This window comes from Coregonus lavaretus (genome assembly GCF_964263955.1).
Source record: "Coregonus lavaretus genome assembly, chromosome: 2".
Classification (NCBI taxonomy): domain Eukaryota; kingdom Metazoa; phylum Chordata; class Actinopteri; order Salmoniformes; family Salmonidae; genus Coregonus; species Coregonus lavaretus.
Window position 1 is genome coordinate 9,583,983 of NC_139989.1, and position 18,290 is coordinate 9,602,272.

The window sequence follows — 18,290 nt, forward strand, 5'->3', positions numbered from 1 at the left end:
GGCCTACATTTGACATGCCAGTGTAATGCCACATGACCATGGACTAGTGAGTCGTTTAGGTCTAGTGTCTACTTGTTTGTCATGGGATCATGTCATGGAATCTAACGATCATATAGGTGGAGTGGAAAAGGAGAATTCTATGACTCAAGCCTAACAAAATGCTAAGAAAAGCACCAGGTTGCTGATGACTAATGGATTTACACTTTGACCACTCAAGTCATATGACCCAGGGAGTCCCAGCCCCAGTGTGTTGCTTCAGCTCAGGCTATGTCATGAGCCTCTCACTCCACCGGGTTACCACCTTAATTTTCTTCCACTCTGCTCACCACTCTCTCTACTCAGCCTAACTAGCTCCACCTGTCCCTGCTCTGCTCTGCTCTAATTACTCTGCCAGCTGCGCTGCATTACCCACTACCTCTCCCAGTATTTAAGGCCCTGTCTTTCAGCTCTCCGGTGTCAGATCGTCTGCAAAGCTCACCCGGAACCTGTTTGCTCGCGCTTCTGGCTCACCCTGGTTTTGTGACCCCGGACCTGCCTGATTTTTGGATACTCTTCTGCCCCAGGAGATCCAGACCTGCTTCTGCCATAACGACTCCTGACTACTCTTCAATCCCGGTAACTCTGACCAGCCTTCTGCCTTGCTACTACGTATTTTGGATTTCCCTTGAACTGTACTGCTGCCTTGTTTCATTCCGCCCTGTTGTGTCTGTGTCTCCCCCCCCCAGGACTTCTGGACCACCCACCACCGGCTTCATAGGACGCATCGCTGCCACTGGGGGGGGGCACAGATCCAGCACATTGGACGGGATCCCTGTTACCCCTGGAGCCTTCATTCACTCCCTACTTCCCTTTTCCCTTAAGTTTTAATAAACTTTCTGGTGTGACGCAATTGTGGTCCTCTGGTCGTCTGTCTGAACCGTGACAGTACGATCTGACCATTATGGACTCAGCGCACACTTTCCCCGACATGGAAACCGATGAGCATGAGCAGCAGTTCCAGCAGCAGCAACAACAACTCGCCATGATCATTCAACTCCTCACCAACCTTACCCCAGCCAGTCTGCCCACCAGCCCTGCCCCCGAGTTACCTGCCCCGGTCATTGCAGCCGCTGCTCCGGAACCCAAGATTGGAAACCCCGAGCGGTTCAACGGCGACTCAACCCAGGTCCGGCCATTCCTGACTAGCTGCCGACTTCAGTTCTCCTTGCAGCCAAGGACCTTCGCCACGGAGGGGGCTAAAGTTGGGTATGCCATCACTCACCTGACGGGCCGAGCTCGACTCTGGGGAACAGCAGAGTTCGAACGTCAAACCCCCGCATGTGCTACCTTCGACCTGTTTGCTGAGGAGATGCTGAAGGTGTTTGACCTGGATTCACCAACCGCAGAGGCGTCTCGTGAACTGTTCAGTATTCGACAAGGCAGACGTACAGTCGCAGACCATTCCATCGACTTCCGAACCCTGGCTAGACGAAGTTCTTGGAACACACCATCGTTGGTGGACGCGTTCTTCCATAGTTTGGCTGACTATATCAAGGACGAGTTGGTCTCCCATGAACTGCCTTCCACTCTTGATGAAGCCATCGCACTGACTGTCAGGATCGACAGAAGGATACAGACCCGTCGTCGTGAGAGGGGGCGCCAAGGTCCACCTACTACCGGCATTCGGAGAGATCCGACTGGGCTCCTGTCATCTACTGCCACTCACCCAGGTCAGTTTGATCAGTCTGAGCCTATGGAGATTGGACGAGCCTCTCTCACTCCTGCAGAGCGCCAGCGCCGCTTCACCTCAAACCTCTGCCTCTATTGTGGAGGTGATGGACATCGTGTGGTAACCTGCCCTTTAAAGGGCCGAAGCTCACCGGGCATAGGGGGAGTCCGGTTGAGTTCAATGACCATCCAGTCCTCCGACCGCAAACCCCTGCTGCAAGTTCACCTCCGCCTCTCTGACTCAACTCACACCCTGGCTGCTCTGGTGGATTCTGGCGCCGAAGCCAACATAATGGACATCAAGCTGGCACGCCAACTGGGACTGGAGAACCTCCGTTTGACACCTCCTATTCCTGCCCGGGCACTGGACGGACACTTACTCGGATCGGTCACTCATGTCACGGCCCCGGTCTCGATGGGTCTGTCCGGAAACCATCAAGAAACTATCCAGTTTCACCTGCTCCCCTCTCCAGGCCAACCCCTCATCCTGGGTTACCCATGGCTCCGCCGGCACAACCCTCAGCTCGACTGGGTGACCGGGGTGATCAGGGAGTGGGGAGAGGACTGCCACCGAACCTGCCTGCTTGCTGCCGCACTACCCCCTCGGCCAGTACCTACTAACTCCGCTCCTGACCTCTCCAATGTCCCAGAATGCTACCATGGTCTCAGAGAGGTGTTTAACAAAGCAAGAGCCACATCTCTGCCCCCTCACCGACCGTACGACTGTGCCATCGACCTCCTCCCTGGAACAGCCCCTCCAAAGGGTCGTCTTTATTCATTGTCTGCTCCTGAAAGAAAGTCCATGGAGGACTACATCAATGGCTCTCTGTCCGCAGGATTAATCCGTTCATCTTCATCTCCTGCTGGTGCTGGCTTCTTCTTTGTGGGGAAGAAGGACGGATCTCTTCGCCCCTGCATCGACTACAGGGGACTCAACGACATCACAGTGAAAAACCGTTACCCTCTGCCTCTGCTCACCTCTGCTTTTGAGTTGCTCCAGGGAGCCACTGTTTTTACCAAGTTGGATCTCAGAAACGCTTACCACCTAGTGCGGATCCGGGAGGGAGATGAATGGAAAACCGCATTCAATACACCAACAGGCCACTACGAGTATCTGGTTATGCCTTTTGGCCTCACCAATGCTCCTGCTGTGTTCCAGGCTCTAGTGAATGATGTACTGCGGGACATGTTAAACAAGTTTGTCTTCGTTTACCTGGATGACATCCTAATCTACTCCAGAAACCTGTCTGAACACACCCGCCATGTCCAGCAAGTCCTTCATCGTCTTCTGGAGAATTCCCTCTACGCCAAGGCAGAGAAATGTGAGTTTCACGTCAAGACAGTGGCCTTCCTGGGGTACATAGTGGCAGAGGGAAGTATCCAAATGGATCCTGCCAAAGTATCAGCAGTCACTTCATGGCCAGTTCCGGAGAACAGAAAGAAGCTGCAACAGTTTCTGGGGTTTGCTAACTTCTACAGAAAGTTTATCCGGAACTACAGTACCGTTGCTGCCCCTCTCACTGCTCTAACCAGCACCAAGCAACCCTTCACCTGGACCCCAGCAGCCGACAAAGCCTTCAGTACCCTCAAGGTGAGGTTCACCTCCGCTCCCATCCTCCAGATGCCTGATGTGGACCGGCAATTCATTGTGGAGGTGGACGCCTCGGATGTGGGAGTTGGTGCTGTGATTTCTCAGTGGGCTGCGGAGGATAGGAAGCTCCATCCCTGTGCCTTTTTCTCACGTCGGTTGTCCCCCTCTGAGTGCAATTACGACATAGGGAACCGTGAGCTGCTGGCTGTGAAGCTTGCCTTGGAGGAGTGGCGTCACTGGCTGGAGGGGTCCACCATTCCATTTCTCGTTTGGACCGATCATAAGAACTTGGAGTACATCCGCACGGCCAAACGGTTGAACTCCAGGCAGTCCCGCTGGGCCCTGTTCTTCACCAGGTTTAATTTCACTCTGTCATACCGGCCTGGATCACGCAACACCAAGCCAGACGCCCTCTCCCGTCAATTCCAGAAGGATGACACCCCCTCCAAGGACCCTGTGTCGATTCTGCCTAGTCCCTGCATCGTTGCAGCTCTGACCTGGGCTGTTGAGGAACAGGTGCTGGAGGCTCTCCGTAACCAGCCAGGTCCCAGCACTTGCCCAGCTGACCGCCTTTTTGTCCCCGAAGACCTGAGGTCCCAGGTCGTTCAGTGGGGACATGACTCCCGCCTAGCTTGTCACCCTGGCTCCACCCGCACTTACAACCTGCTCGCCCAGAGGTTCTGGTGGCCCTCTCTGAGAAGGGATGTACGGGAATTCGTCCAAGCCTGCCCCATCTGCAACCAACACAAGTCGTCCTGCCAGCCCCCAGCCGGATTGCTGCAGCCCCTGCCTGTGCCCAGACGTCCCTGGTCTCACATCGCCCTTGACTTTGTCACGGGGCTGCCTCCTTCAAGTGGCATGACCGTCATTCTCACCATTGTTGACCGTTTCAGCAAGATGGCACACTTCATTCCCCTCCCCAAGCTCCCAACCGCCAAGGAGACCGCCCAGGTGGTCCTGGAACACGTCTTCCGGATCCACGGACTGCCTAAGGATGTAGTTTCTGACCGTGGTCCACAATTCTCCTCCGCTTTTTGGAAGGAGTTCTGTCACCTGCTGGGAGCCACAGTCAGTCTGACTTCCGGATTCCATCCCCAATCCAATGGGCAGTCAGAGCGGGCTAATCAGGAGCTCGAGAAGGTACTGCGATGCATGACTTCACGCAACCCCCACTCCTGGTCGCAGCAATTGACATGGGTGGAGTACGCACACAATTCTCTGACCTGCTCTGCCATCGGTATGTCCCCTTTCCAATGTGTTTATGGATACCAGCCTCCTCTATTTGCCAGCCAGGAAGAGGAGGTTACTTGCCCATCTGCACTTGCTTTTGCCCGTCGATGTCGCCGCACCTGGTCACAAGCCCGAGCCACACTCCTCAGATCCGTTGCCAGCTACACTACCGGGGCCAACCGTCGGAGAATTCCTGCTCCCACCTACCATGTTGGTCAAAGGGTGTGGTTGTCATCGAAGAACCTGCCACTCAGGGTGGAGTCGCAGAAGCTGGCACCTCGGTTCATTGGCCCATTCCCTATCATAAGAGTGATTAGCCCAACTGCTGTCCGGCTCCAACTGCCTAATTCCCTGAGGGTGCACCCCACTTTCCATGTGTCTAAGATTAAGCCCATCCATGAGAGTCCGCTGGTCCCTGCTGCGCCTTGTCCTCCTCCTCCACGGCTCGTCGATGGTGGTCTGGTTTACACCGTCCGCCGCCTGCTTCGGTCCAGACGGAGGGGTAGGGGTCTCCAGTACCTCATTGACTGGGAGGGCTATGGACCTGAGGAAAGGACCTGGGTGCCAGCTAGTCGGATTGTGGATAGGACTCTCATCACCGCTTTCCACCAACGGCATCCTGATCAACCTGCAATCCGTAGGGGCCGCCCCAGAGGGGTCCCTAACCGTCCTGCCCGCTCGGCTTCCTGTCCTGTGCCTGATCCTGTCTCGGGACCTGTCCCATCTCCCGACCACGGCCCTCCGGCTTCCTCCGAGGATGAGGACGTTCACTCGGACCGTTCGGAGGAGTTCTAGCCCTCCTCCGGCTCCCCTCCTCCCGCCCGGCGTGGTGTTGCTCTTGGGACTTCTGGGGCCGTCCCTTGGGGGGGGGGTTCTGTCATGAGCCTCTCACTCCACCGGGTTACCACCTTAATTTTCTTCCACTCTGCTCACCACTCTCTCTACTCAGCCTAACTAGCTCCACCTGTCCCTGCTCTGCTCTGCTCTAATTACTCTGCCAGCTGCGCTGCATTACCCACTACCTCTCCCAGTATTTAAGGCCCTGTCTTTCAGCTCTCCGGTGTCAGATCGTCTGCAAAGCTCACCCGGAACCTGTTTGCTCGCGCTTCTGGCTCACCCTGGTTTTGTGACCCCGGACCTGCCTGATTTTTGGATACTCTTCTGCCCCAGGAGATCCAGACCTGCTTCTGCCATAACGACTCCTGACTACTCTTCAATCCCGGTAACTCTGACCAGCCTTCTGCCTTGCTACTACGTATTTTGGATTTCCCTTGAACTGTACTGCTGCCTTGTTTCATTCCGCCCTGTTGTGTCTGTGTCTCCCCCCCCCCAGGACTTCTGGACCACCCACCACCGGCTTCATAGGACGCATCGCTGCCACTGGGGGGGGGCACAGATCCAGCACATTGGACGGGATCCCTGTTACCCCTGGAGCCTTCATTCACTCCCTACTTCCCTTTTCCCTTAAGTTTTAATAAACTTTCTGGTGTGACGCAATTGTGGTCCTCTGGTCGTCTGTCTGAACCGTGACAGGCTAGGGACACATCTGAAGTGTGTAGTGTGTGGGTGGGTGGAATACAGATAGACAGATAAGACCAAGTTTTCTAGGTTTTGCCTCATTATAAATTATTCAACAAGGTGTTGCGTGTGCCTGCAGAATTGTAATGTTGGGATAAAGCAGAGTACCATGGATCCTCTGCAGTATTACATAACTCAATACCAGGGACTAAAATTAAGCGAGACATCTCACTCACTCCTTTCTTCTGGTTCATATAGAGTCAATGAACTAAGCAGACCAGACCCAGCTGTTATCGCATTGGTGACTATGGGAGAGCCACCCATTAAACAGACCGGAACAGAACAGTGACCATTTTTTCAGAAACTGTAATGAGTGGGACATCTTCATTTATCCACCATCTTTGTCAATATCACCGCCAGGGGAAAGAGGAATTTCCCTCTTCTTCTACAACGTTTTGCCAGCTATTGTCAGTTGTAAGTTTATGTAAGTTGTCATGTCTGCTCTCTTGTCAGTCCCTATAAAATAAAGTGTATTCAAAGCTAATTTCATAGAATAACAGACCAACACAACAGAAACAGATAGACAGTAAATTATTAGATTATTTTAATTAGCTAGATGACTGACATTGATCAAATCTACTCCCTGTACTGGTTTAACTGTATATAATACAATTGAACAACAAGGCCTTGTATGTGTGTGGTAGGAAAATGTCATATGCAAGAGTAAAATAGGAAAACATTTTTGTTGTTGCCAAAACTGACAGGCAAAATAAATCCTGATATGTTTTATGTTTTTCTTTAAGAAATTAAAATCAGTCTGTCAAATAAATGTAATCATCGAACCACGGTTATAATACTATGAAAAAAATAACTTTTTATGCATACATAAACATAAACTGCTATACTATTATTATCCCTGCCTATTATGCGCTGTGGCAGCAGTTTTCAAAATGAAGCTCAAATCGATGCGGAGTACCGTTATTTCGATAGCCACGAAAGACGTCTTTCCACTCACCTCTGAAATATATTCCAAAGAAAACCTTGATCCGGCGCCGGCGCTGCGCTGTTGAATTGTTGTTGTTGAGGTTGGCCTCTATACGGACTACCTGTATGATATGCCATTTTAAAAGCTTTATAATTTGTGCTATGAAAATAAGAAGTGTACCCTGTACTCGTTTCAATCTGACACTGACATTCTTCACGCAGAGGAGTGGCATCTAACTCACCACTTCCCCGGAAGAAAATGTGGAAACGTCATAGGGCTACCTCCTTGGGGTGACTCACACACTCTTTTCACGCCACTTCGATACAAGGTGATTTTCGTAGCAGGTTAGGAGAGTAGTAAAAAGTCACTTCGGTATCGAAGTGGCGTGAAAAGTCTGTTTCCCACTTCCACACGTTTTGAATGGTCTTCTGCCCGGCCCAGTGATTTACCAATGCATTCTTGTTGTGTGAAGTTCTAAATTACGTTATTGCTGGAGACCCACAAAAAGTCATACTGCATGCTATTTTAAACTTTGAGAAATCTCCCTAACAGCAGTATCAAAAGTAATCAAAAGTAGCGACCTAATTAAACGTTTGAGATTGAAATGATTTCCAACATAATATGATTTTCACTTAGCTAGAACTAAAACATAAGGCTTTTCAGCCTACACTCTACCGCTACTATAGTATCTAAGTTACCGACTGAGATGTTTACCAGAGCCATGTATTTATTTTCTATATAAATGGCTCTGCTGTTTATCTTTTATTTTGGACTACTGCACAATCCATGATTGGTCAAAACATAAACGTCATCATATAGCTAAATTTGGCGCGAATTTCGATAACGCTGCTCTCTGAGGAGAATCTGCCTGTAACGTTAGCTAGCTAGCAGCTAACATCAACCCTTTATTGATCTAATCAAGATCAATCTGATCTTTTTACATTCTACACACAGGTTCTAGACACCAAATTGCGAAACAATATTTCTGCATGAATTGAGGGAAGATGTTTTACTATCCAAATGTTCTTCAGAGGCACACTGGCTGCTTTTCCACCATTTGGTGAGTTGTGGCTCTCTAACATTAGCTAGCTAATGTTAGCTAGGCTAGCATCCTCTTTGGCTGAGTTTAATATTTTGTAGCTTGTGAATCTCGGTCAATGTAATGTGAGTATGCCATCATCATCAGAGACCTTTCTGTTTCTGGTTATTGTCATGCTGTTTTGTTTCTGTGTTTTAGGTTGGCAGCCACCAAAGGGATCAGGATAACACGCAGAGAGCTTCTGAGGGTCAACGTTGGGCGGACATGGTAACCATAATCCTTCTCCCTTTCTATGTCTGAGGGAAAATATTATGTCAAGTGATCAACCCATGGTCCCTGCCCCAGTATCTCTGTATTAGAGATGTCAACTATGAGTATGAAGTGTCTCCTCTCTATAATAATAATATGCCATTTAGCAGACGCTTTTATCCAAAGTGACTTACAGTCATGCGTGCATACATTTTTGTGTATGGGTGGTCCCATACATTTTTGTGTATAGGTGGTCCCGTTACAAGCACCGTGCTCTACCAGCTGAGCTACAGAGGACCTCTCTAACACCCATGAAGCTCAGATTCAAATTTAGACAGCGCTGCAAGCATTATAATGTAAAAATACATTTGTTACTCACCAAATATGGTGTTTCGCTGAGCAACTATCTTCATTTACTCCCGTTACGTCCGCAGACACGAGAGGAGACATGTCAACATCTCTAAAGCACAGATACTGGGGCAGCCACTCCCTGACTAAGTTCTGTCCTGATGAAACATGTCCCTATGTTGTGCCATGGCCATACACATCAGTTGTGAATGTGATAGTGATCTGATATCAATCATGTAGCTATGGTGGTGTATTTGCAGTGAGGACATCATGGATTACGTGACGGTCCAGGTGGCTCCGCTCTGCCCTGGTCTCCCTCGGCCTCGCTTCTCCCTCTACCTGTCCTCCCAGCTGCAGTATGGGGTGGTCATCGTCTACCACCGCCAGTGTGGTTTCCTTCTGGGTGAGAGAGAAGGGGAGAGAGAGGGAAAAGGTTCAAATGAAGGGCATACAGATTAACGCCATGTAAAGAGATGCTTGTCGATACAGGCCGGTAATCAGAGACACTATGTCAGGTCTAATGGCAAGGCAAGCTACAGGACCAAGGACACTGATTGAACTGAAATGCAGCCTAACAGTTACTCTCCATCCATACACGCTCATTGATACGACCTGAGACAATAAAGTATACAACCACATTGTTGCTAGAGGTCGATATGAATGATTACGCTCAGATATACTCACTTATCATAACAGGCAACTCGATAGTCTGATATAGCCTCCTAAGCAGCCAGACATAAATCATGCTAATAGATACACAGATCCAGGATCATATCATGTTCAGGGTCACACGCTTGTACAGAACCACGTGTTCAGAACCACAGCTGTCCAGTCAGGAAGACATATATGTATGTATGCCATAGCCATGGCAGGTAGCCTAGCAGTTAAGAGCGTTGGACCAATAACCGAAAGGTTGCTGGTTCGAATCCCCGAGCCGACTAGGTGAAAAAGCTGTTGATGTGCCCTTGAGCAAGGCACTTAACCCTAATTGCTTCTGGATAAGAGTGTCTGTTAAATGACCTCACCGCAAACTTTTTCTCCTCTCTTCCAGAGGAGATCCAGCAGACCATGGAGCGCCTGGTGCGCTCCGAGAGACACTCACGCATTGACATGGCCGAGCCTGACAGGTGAAAAAACACACACACCGTTACCCGTGTGTCCCATACACACATGTCCCCTTGAGTCGTAAGATATAACTGTCACACATACACTGAGTGTACAAAACATTAAGAACACCTTCCTAATATTGAGTTGCACCCCCTTTTGTCCTCAGAACAGCCTCAATTCGTCGGGGCATGGACACTACAAGGTGTCGAAAGCATTCCACAGGGATGCTGGCCCATGTTGACTCCAATGCTTCCCACAGTTGTGTCTAGTTGGCTGGATGTCTTTTGGGTGGTGGATCATTCTTGATACATACGGGAAACTGTTGAGTGTGAAAAACTCAGTAGCGTTGCAGTTTTTGACACACCGGTGCGCCTGGCACCTACTACCATACCCTGTTCAAAGGCACTTCAATCAGTGTAGATGAAGGGGAGGAGACACGTTAAAGAATGATTTTTAAGCCTTGAGACAATTGAGACATGGATTAAGTATTTGTGTCATTCAGAGGGTGAATGGGCATGACAAAAGATTTAAGTGGATTTAACAAGTGACATCAATAAGGGATCATAGCTTTCAGCTGGATTCACCCGGTCAGTCTATGTCATGGAAATAGCAGGTGTTCCTAATGTTTTGTACACTCAGTGTATATTGACAATGATAATGGATTGGACTTATGTACTGTTTTTCATTAGGTCAAAAGGTACTGTACATTGTGTACATTGAATGGCGTTCACCACCAAAGTGTCGCCTGTGTGATGCATGACAGCCATTTTGTAGCCATGTTGTAGTAATAACATTAGCACCTTTCCCTCCCCAGACAAGCCCTAAATGTCCCAGACTCCCTGTTCCTGCTGGAGAAGGCAGAGGGGGCACAGGACCCCTTCTTTGGGGTGATGGGCTTTGAGCACCTGCTGCCTAGTCCATATAGGATCCCTCTGGTATACAATAATTTCTACACAATTTTTACCTCGTTAACTCATTTTCAACGGTATGCCACTAGAAAAATGTGAAACCCCCATACAACCACAGCTAACTTCAATTACAGACATAGCTAACCCCGATACAGCCACAGTTAATTCCTATGTAAAAATAGCACACAAAAAGCCTTTAAGACACAAATTTAACTTTACCCTCATTGAGTCCCCTTGTGAGTTGATAATGCATTTATTGATTGAACACCATTCTAACAACACTCTCTCTGTGTGTCTCGTTCATTCCCAGCCATGGCAGCTGATGGAGAGCATGACTCCAGAGCGCCCTCTAGGGACCAGTCCTGGAACTGCATCAGAGGACGGAGGTGAGACTGAGTGACGTCTGATTTGGGATGGAAAATCCTCAGCAACAAATCTGCATTACTAATGTTTGCCCTCTCTCTTTCTCTGTCTCTGTTGCTTTCTCTCAGGTTTCAATTCCCCTCCTGATGCCATTACCCTGAAAGAGAAGGAGCAGCTTGTCATCGCTGCTGCTGAGGTGACCTGAATATAGTGTTGTAATATACTGATAAAAGCACATAGAAAGGCTATTATGTATATTTATAAACCTCAGTCATTTAGGATCAGACTGAGAATGTTACTCACTTTGCCTATTAAGAGACATCTAACCATGTGAACGCAACAAGGAATTTGGATCCGAAAGGATCTTTCCTGAGCTCTCAATCGTTCCTGAAGTTGAACTCTCTCTCGGTCTCCCTCTGCCCTTCTCGCCGTCAGTTTGAAGGAGCTGAGCTTCCTGAAGCCACTGGCAAAGAGATTGACATGCTTCTGGAGCAGCAGGACCAATTCCATGACGGTGAGAGAAGAGAGGGAGAGTAAATAATAGAGCCTTACACATGCCTGTGATGTTCAGGCCCGATTGCTTCTGCTAAATTTAAGGCCCTGTCCGAACCCGAAATCAGAAATAACTTCCTTCATTAGAATCCATTAGCTCCTGGTCTGTCTGTCCTCCCCCTCCCTGTGCTAGTGGTGCGTGGTTCAGCGGGTTTGTTCACCTGCACCTGCCCGCAATTGCTAATAATACATCCGCATCCGCCCGACTACACAGTGCCTTCAGAAAGTATTCACACCCCTTGACTTTTTCCACATTTTGTTGTGTTACAACCTGAAAATGGATTAAATTTAGATTTTTTTTGTCACTGGCCTACACACAATACCCCATAATGTCAAAGTGGAATAATGTTTTTTGAGATTTTTACTAATTAATACAAAATGAAAAGCTGAAATGTCTTGAGTCAATAAGTATTCAACCCCTTTGTTATGGCAAACCTAAATAAGTTCAGGAGTAAAAATGTAAAAACAAGTCACATAATAAGTTGCATGGACTTATTTAATGGCTGTGATAGGAGAAAACGGAGGATGGATTGTATTGTTACATCACCAACATTTCAAGAATAAAGTTCTGTATGGGTGGTAACATGGCGGCCGTTCTAAAACCTGGCCAAACTCTCTCTATATACTGTATATCTGGTTAATGGACCGGTCTATCTTATTTATATATGGCTCAGAGCTTACGCACAAATGCCAGATACCCTAAAATTAAGAAATAAAAATATCAATGTAGCCTATAGATATAAATTGCACAATAATGTTTTTTGAATGTATTGTTTCAACCCGACCGCCACCCACCAGCCCTTCATCCACACAATATTTCATGACCCTAAACCCGCCCGCCCCAGGGATATAACGCAGACCAGTCCATTAACCAGATTGGTGCACATTCAACAAATCTGATCTAACAAAGTGGATATTCGTCAAATCCGTCATGATTTATGCATTGTAACAGGCCCACAATGTGGTAACTTAAGTCCGATTTTGATATATTTGGCTGTTTTCAAAGTATAACATTTAGAAGTTGTCACTTTTCAGCATTTAGCAGTCACTTCTTCTAAACCTAACTCCTGTTCGTATGAGCTGGTTAGCATAGCTAGCATATAGAAATCGGTGGTGGTAGTCAGTCGTTTTTAACTGTAATGCAATTGATTGGTGACGATGACATGAACATGTATTGGGGTTGACATCCATACAAGCATTATACTCTGATATTTACCTCAACAAAGTGTGAAATACACATATAAGCAATAGCCTAAATGTAGGATAATTTTGCTGGGGGGCAATGAGGATATTCGGGATCTTTCCCCCACGGCCCTTTCCCCCACGCGTTTCCATGGCAATTATATTGTGTTGGTCGAGTTCGATTTGCCTTTTTACCGCATCAATCACTACCCTGCGCTGCATGTGCTCTGCTGCTAGTCTACCTGTGTAGTATCCATAGCAACGGCTCCACCTTGGGCTGCTCAATGACGAGACGCAAAAGAGCAGTTAGCCGTTAGCTAGCCCTGCCCCTAGCCAAGTAATTGATTAAAAAACAGGCCCTACCCGATGTATAGTGTCGGGCCCGTCGGGCTCAGGTTGGGTTCAGGTTGGGTAGCAGAGCTCTAGTAAAACAGTAGGACTCATATGGACAGATAATGAAAGTTATAGAAAGGGAAATAGGTAAGTAAATATGTTTGCATAAACTGGTGTGTATGTGTGTGTTTATTGTACAGAGATGGAAGAGCGGGAAAGGGAGAGAGAGGGAGAGAGAACCAGGGACATGGAGCCAGGAATGACCTCCATTGACCAGTAAGTCATATGGAAAAAATGTACAGCGTCATCATGTCATGTTTTCTGACAGGGCTGACGTTCTAGTGGTCACCTTGATCTTCTATTATCTTCCCCTGTCTTTTTAAAAATGTACTCTTTGTTGTATTGTTCTTCTTTCAATGTGTGTGTGTGTGTCCAGGCTGAAGGTGTCGGTGGTGGGCGGGGACAGTGTGTGGCTGCTGGACGAGGAGACCGGCCTGCCTGTGGAGGTGCCGTTAGAGGTCGTTCCCATGGAGATGACCCCCCCTCCTCAGGTGGCCATGCCCTCTGCCCCAGACACCTCTGAGAGAGAGGGGGAGTCCGCGAGTCAGTCAGAGAGGGGGACAGAGAAAGCGCCGGAGAGCTCCTGTGGCGAGGTGTGTGTGTCTGTTCACACTGTTCTGTGTGTGACTCATCATGAGGACTCACGAATCCAAAGCTTCCGTATGAACTCCAAGATATTTCTGTACAATATTTTCGCCTGCCAAATGTGTGGGTGTGTACAGGCTCCTCTCAGTTTCATCCATCCATAACCCTCCCATCTGGTCTCTTCCTCTCTTTTCTTGCCTCTCTCATCCCTCTCTCCATCCCAGCTCCCCCATATAGACGCTCCTCCTCCTAAGAGGCGGGGTCGCAGACGGCAGCTCATCTTCGCCGACCCTCAGGTGCAGATCTCCCAGGATACCATGCGAGTGCAGATCGAGGACACCAAGGCTGAGACTCTGCCCCTGGTAGGACTCAAGCCTTCCACTACTTAGCCTTCACTAATCTTACCAGGGTTGTGTTCATTAGGGCATGCAACGGTAACATTTTAAAGGGTTTGCCACTGGAAACAAAAATGTACATTTCTTATTGGACAGGTCCAGGTAGTCCCTCCCTGTTTCAGTGCATTTTCTTCCGTTTGGTGCCTAATGAACACCACCCACATCAGTGATTACTTCAAAGAAAATAAGGATATATTCGTATTCTCATTGCTTTGTGTGTGCCTCCTCCTCAGTCTCAAGTGCTGATTAACCTCCCTTCCCAGAAGAAGATCCTCCCAGTAGAGCTCTACCTTGCCCCCTCTGGCTGTGAGTATATGACTCCTCTCCTGAGATAGTCCTATCAGACCAGGGTAGATGGTAGTAATAATGTAATATGTCATTTAGCAGATGTTTTGGTTCTAAGCAGCACATTGTTCTTATATAGTAGTACAGTGTGTGTTCCCCATGTAGGAATCAAACCCATAACGCTGATTTTGCCAGCACCTTGCTCCAACCAACGGAGCCACCTCACAACTGCCACACCATGAGGTTATAATGATGATTTCACTGTGAGTCTTTTCTCTCTCTTTTTCCCCCGACGCAGCTCTCCTGCACCCTGACCTCCTGTTGCTATGGAAACAGTGCGCCGTCCTCACCACACTCCCTCGCACCAGGGAGAGAGGCAGAGGGGAGGAGACGGAGGAGGAGGGCAGCTCCGAGCTGGACAGAGAGATTGAGAGGAAGAGGAGGGACTCTAGCATGCGAGAGGTGAGCGAATCTATATTTGCTGTGTAGCTTTCTGCATTTGTTTTCATTATAGCTCTCAATCGATGAAGTGGATTTTACAACAATACAACAGAAGCTGTAACATATTCGGTGTCCGTGGTCCTCTGTAGCTCAGCTGGTAGAGCACGGCGCTTGTAACGCTAAGGTAGTGGGTTCGATCCCCGGGACCACCCATACACAAAAAATGTATGCACGCATGACTGTAAGTCGCTTTGGATAAAAGCGTCTGCTAAATGGCATATTATTATTATTATTATTATAAACTCAGGTGATTTGACACCATATTCTTCTACATTACCAATGCCGCCAGGGGACACTTGTGTAGGACATTTGAAACATTAGTTTACATAATAAAGACTTGTGGGTGAATTCAAATGTACCCAAGGGACGAGTTGAACAGAAGGACAGTGAATACTGTTAATAATATCTCAGAGAGCCTGGAATAACAGCATCTAGTCTATACTGCTTCGTTTTTCATGCATACAGCCAGTTCAGAATTGTCTGAAGTCTAGATTAATCTATCTTTTCTCTCCTCCTGTATCCCCAGATCCCACGAGAGTTGCTGAATTCAGGAGGAGCAGCCCCATCTGAAGCATCAGGTCAGACATTGTGTCCCTGTCACAGTTACTTCAAATGATAAAATGACGCCCACAGAACAAGAATGCGATTCTACTTCTATGATGACGCCATTGAAATGTACATACAATCACTTTACTGTTGCATTTTGATATCTGTTTGTGTTCTTATGTTTTCAGCCGAGGTTCTTCTAGACGTGTCCAAAGAGGACAAATCACTAGAGCAGATCACCCCTGTCAGCAGATGGTGAGATATATACAGTACCAGTCAAAAGTTTGGACACACCTACTCATTCAAGGGTTTTTCTTTATTTTTTGTAGAATAATAGTGAAGACATCAAAACGATAAAATAACACATATGGAATCATGTAGTAACCAAAAAAGTGTTTAACAAATCAAAATATATTTTATATTTGAGATTCTTCAAAGTAGCCACCCTTTGCCTTGATGACAGCTTTGCACACTTCTTAATAAAAATAAAAAATAAAACTTGAATGAGTAGGTGTGTCCAAACTTTTGACTGGTACTGTATATAGAGAGAAAATAAGAGGATATATTTGTATCAATATGTAGTTATCTTGGTCCTGGTTGGATAGCTCAGAGTCTCTGCTCATTTCTATCCACTGTAAACTAATACTGACTTCTACTCGGCAGGTCTCCTATGGAAGAAGCCCCAGTGCCTATGGAGGCTATAGTAGAGGTACATGTGGCTGTACCAGACAGAGAAGAGGAGACAGACAGAGAGGTCACTGCCGAGGGCCTGTTGAGGTATAGTATTACTAGTCACCCATCTATCATCCCTGCACTACTATCCATTCTCTCTAGATCTCTATTATATTCTAACATTTACATTATAGTCATTTAGCAGACGCTCTTATCCAGAGTGACTTACAGTTAGTGCATTCATCTTAAGATAGCTAGGTGGGACAACCACATATCACAGGCATAGTAAGTACATTATTCCTCAATAAAGTAGTTATCAGCAAAGTCAGAGCTAGAAGGTGGGGGGGTGGTCAAGTGCAATTGTGTTGGTTCAGGAATTTTTTCGAGGTATATAAGATAATCTTTGAAGAGGAAGGGTTTCAGGTGCTTTCGGAAGATGGGCAGGGAGGGACTCTGCTGTTCTAGCTTCAGGGGGAAGCTGGTTCCACCATTGGGGTGCCAGGACAGAGAAGAGCCTGGACTGGGCTGAACAGGAGCTGCTCTCCTGTATGGGTGGGACGGCCAAGAGACCAGAGGTGGCAGAACGGAGAGCCCGGGTTGGGGTGTACAGTTTGAGCATAGCCTAAAGGTAGGGAGGGGCAGTTCCTCTTGCTGCTCTGAAGACAAGCACCATGGTCTTGTAGTGGATGCGAGCTTCGACAGGAAGCCAGTGGAGTGTGCGGAGGAGCGGGGTGACATGGGAGAACTTGGGAAGGTTGAAAACCAGGCGGGCTGCAGCGTTCTGGATAAGTTGCAGGGGTTTGATGGCAAAAGCAGGGAGCCCAGCCAACAGCTTCTAACTCAGTCATTACTGTACTGCACTACTCAATCTATTCTATCTTCTCTATATCTATTCTCTCTAACTGTGTAAAACTCTGGGCAGTGTTTTTCACATGGCTATCATCTCCCTCTGCTCCTTTTAGTGTGGTGTCCTCATACCTCCTGAGGTTTGGGAAAGTCACCTTTCACTCTCTGTTGCCCCTGGAGGCGGACCGTACAACTGCAGCCCACATGCTTACCAAACTGCTAGGTGAGAGCTGACAGAGAGAGAACAGAGAAAAATAGATATCACTTGTGGCGCTATATGCATGTATGCATTCCAATATTGTTTTACATAACTAACAAACATGCACGTATTTTCTGTGTTGTGACGTTTGTGTTGTGTTGTGTTGTGTTGGTCCAGAACTGGTGTCTGCTAGGGAGCTGGCTGTATGTCAGGCTGAACCATACAGCCCCATCACCATCATCCCTGGACCACTCAGCGCCGTGCACGCCTGAGGAACACAGAGGATGTCTCCACCAGTGCTTGACTTGGACAGGAGTTCACCGCAGCTGAGTACCGGCACCTCAAATGTTCTACTGCTTTTGCTCCTGTTCCTCTTATAGAATATTAGCTCAAAAGTATTGTGGTGCTCCTGCACCTAATTATAAACAGTACCCGGCACCCAAAATGAGTACCGGCACCTATTTCAGTCCAAGTGAAGCAGTGGTCTCCACACACACATGGCCATACTTTTATAACAGAGTAATAATGTTCATGTCCCAAATATCCTTCATATGAGAACATCACCTCAAACTGTTTTGTAACACACACCCAAAAATGATGACCTCTTGGAGTTTTTAAAACATTTTTCTAAAAAAAAATTCTAACCTTTATAAGTGAAACCTTTTTATAAGAAGTGCAATTACTGAGGAGTTTGTATTAGTGAAGGGTAAAGCTGTTAATATTGAAACTTTTTATTCAAATTTGGTATTTATATTATTAATATCTATTGAAGAGAGTATTTATTATTAATATATTGAATACTGTATATTTAGCAGATATATTTTTATTCTAATTTATTTGTCAACTGTCATGCAAGTTGATATTGTTGACAGCAAAGTTTTTGTTTAACCTTTGGTGGTTTTTGTATCTTATCAATTGTGGTATGATGTTGCTCTGTTCTTACGTTGAAGCATTTATTGGAGATGTATTTTTCTAATAAAATGCACTTTTACTCATTATTAGTAAGCCTCAAATGTAATTCCATCTAATTAAATAGTACCCTTATTTCCCATTCATTTGGGATCTACTACTCAATTTAAGACCACATCT

General features: G+C 47.2%; 1 protein-coding gene and 1 pseudogene across 3 annotated transcripts in view; one reads left to right on the forward strand and one right to left on the reverse strand.

Annotated features, from left to right (window-relative positions):
- Positions 1-7,258, reverse strand: part of pdcd6 (programmed cell death 6) — a 14,465-nt gene extending 7,207 nt beyond the window's left edge. Inside the window, exon 1 of one of the 2 annotated variants that reach the window (XM_084180874.1) lies at positions 7,062-7,258. In XM_084180874.1, the coding sequence (XP_084037000.1) occupies positions 7,062-7,168 (107 nt within the window). In that variant the 5' untranslated portion in view covers positions 7,169-7,258. The remainder of the gene's footprint in view (positions 1-7,061) is intronic. The other variant, XM_084180873.1, reaches the window with a different exon arrangement.
- LOC311144747 (meiotic recombination protein REC8 homolog) overlaps positions 1-17,900 on the forward strand; it is a 26,469-nt pseudogene extending 8,569 nt beyond the window's left edge. The window contains exons 2-18 of the transcript XR_014615209.1: positions 8,269-8,337; positions 8,928-9,070; positions 9,719-9,794; positions 10,589-10,709; positions 10,993-11,068; positions 11,174-11,241; positions 11,481-11,559; positions 13,313-13,388; positions 13,549-13,765; positions 13,982-14,119; positions 14,386-14,458; positions 14,736-14,899; positions 15,465-15,516; positions 15,673-15,739; positions 16,148-16,261; positions 17,119-17,225; positions 17,350-17,900. The product of XR_014615209.1 is annotated as a meiotic recombination protein REC8 homolog (transcript). The remainder of the gene's footprint in view (positions 1-8,268; positions 8,338-8,927; positions 9,071-9,718; positions 9,795-10,588; positions 10,710-10,992; positions 11,069-11,173; positions 11,242-11,480; positions 11,560-13,312; positions 13,389-13,548; positions 13,766-13,981; positions 14,120-14,385; positions 14,459-14,735; positions 14,900-15,464; positions 15,517-15,672; positions 15,740-16,147; positions 16,262-17,118; positions 17,226-17,349) is intronic.
- The last annotated feature ends 390 nt before the right edge of the window (positions 17,901-18,290 follow it).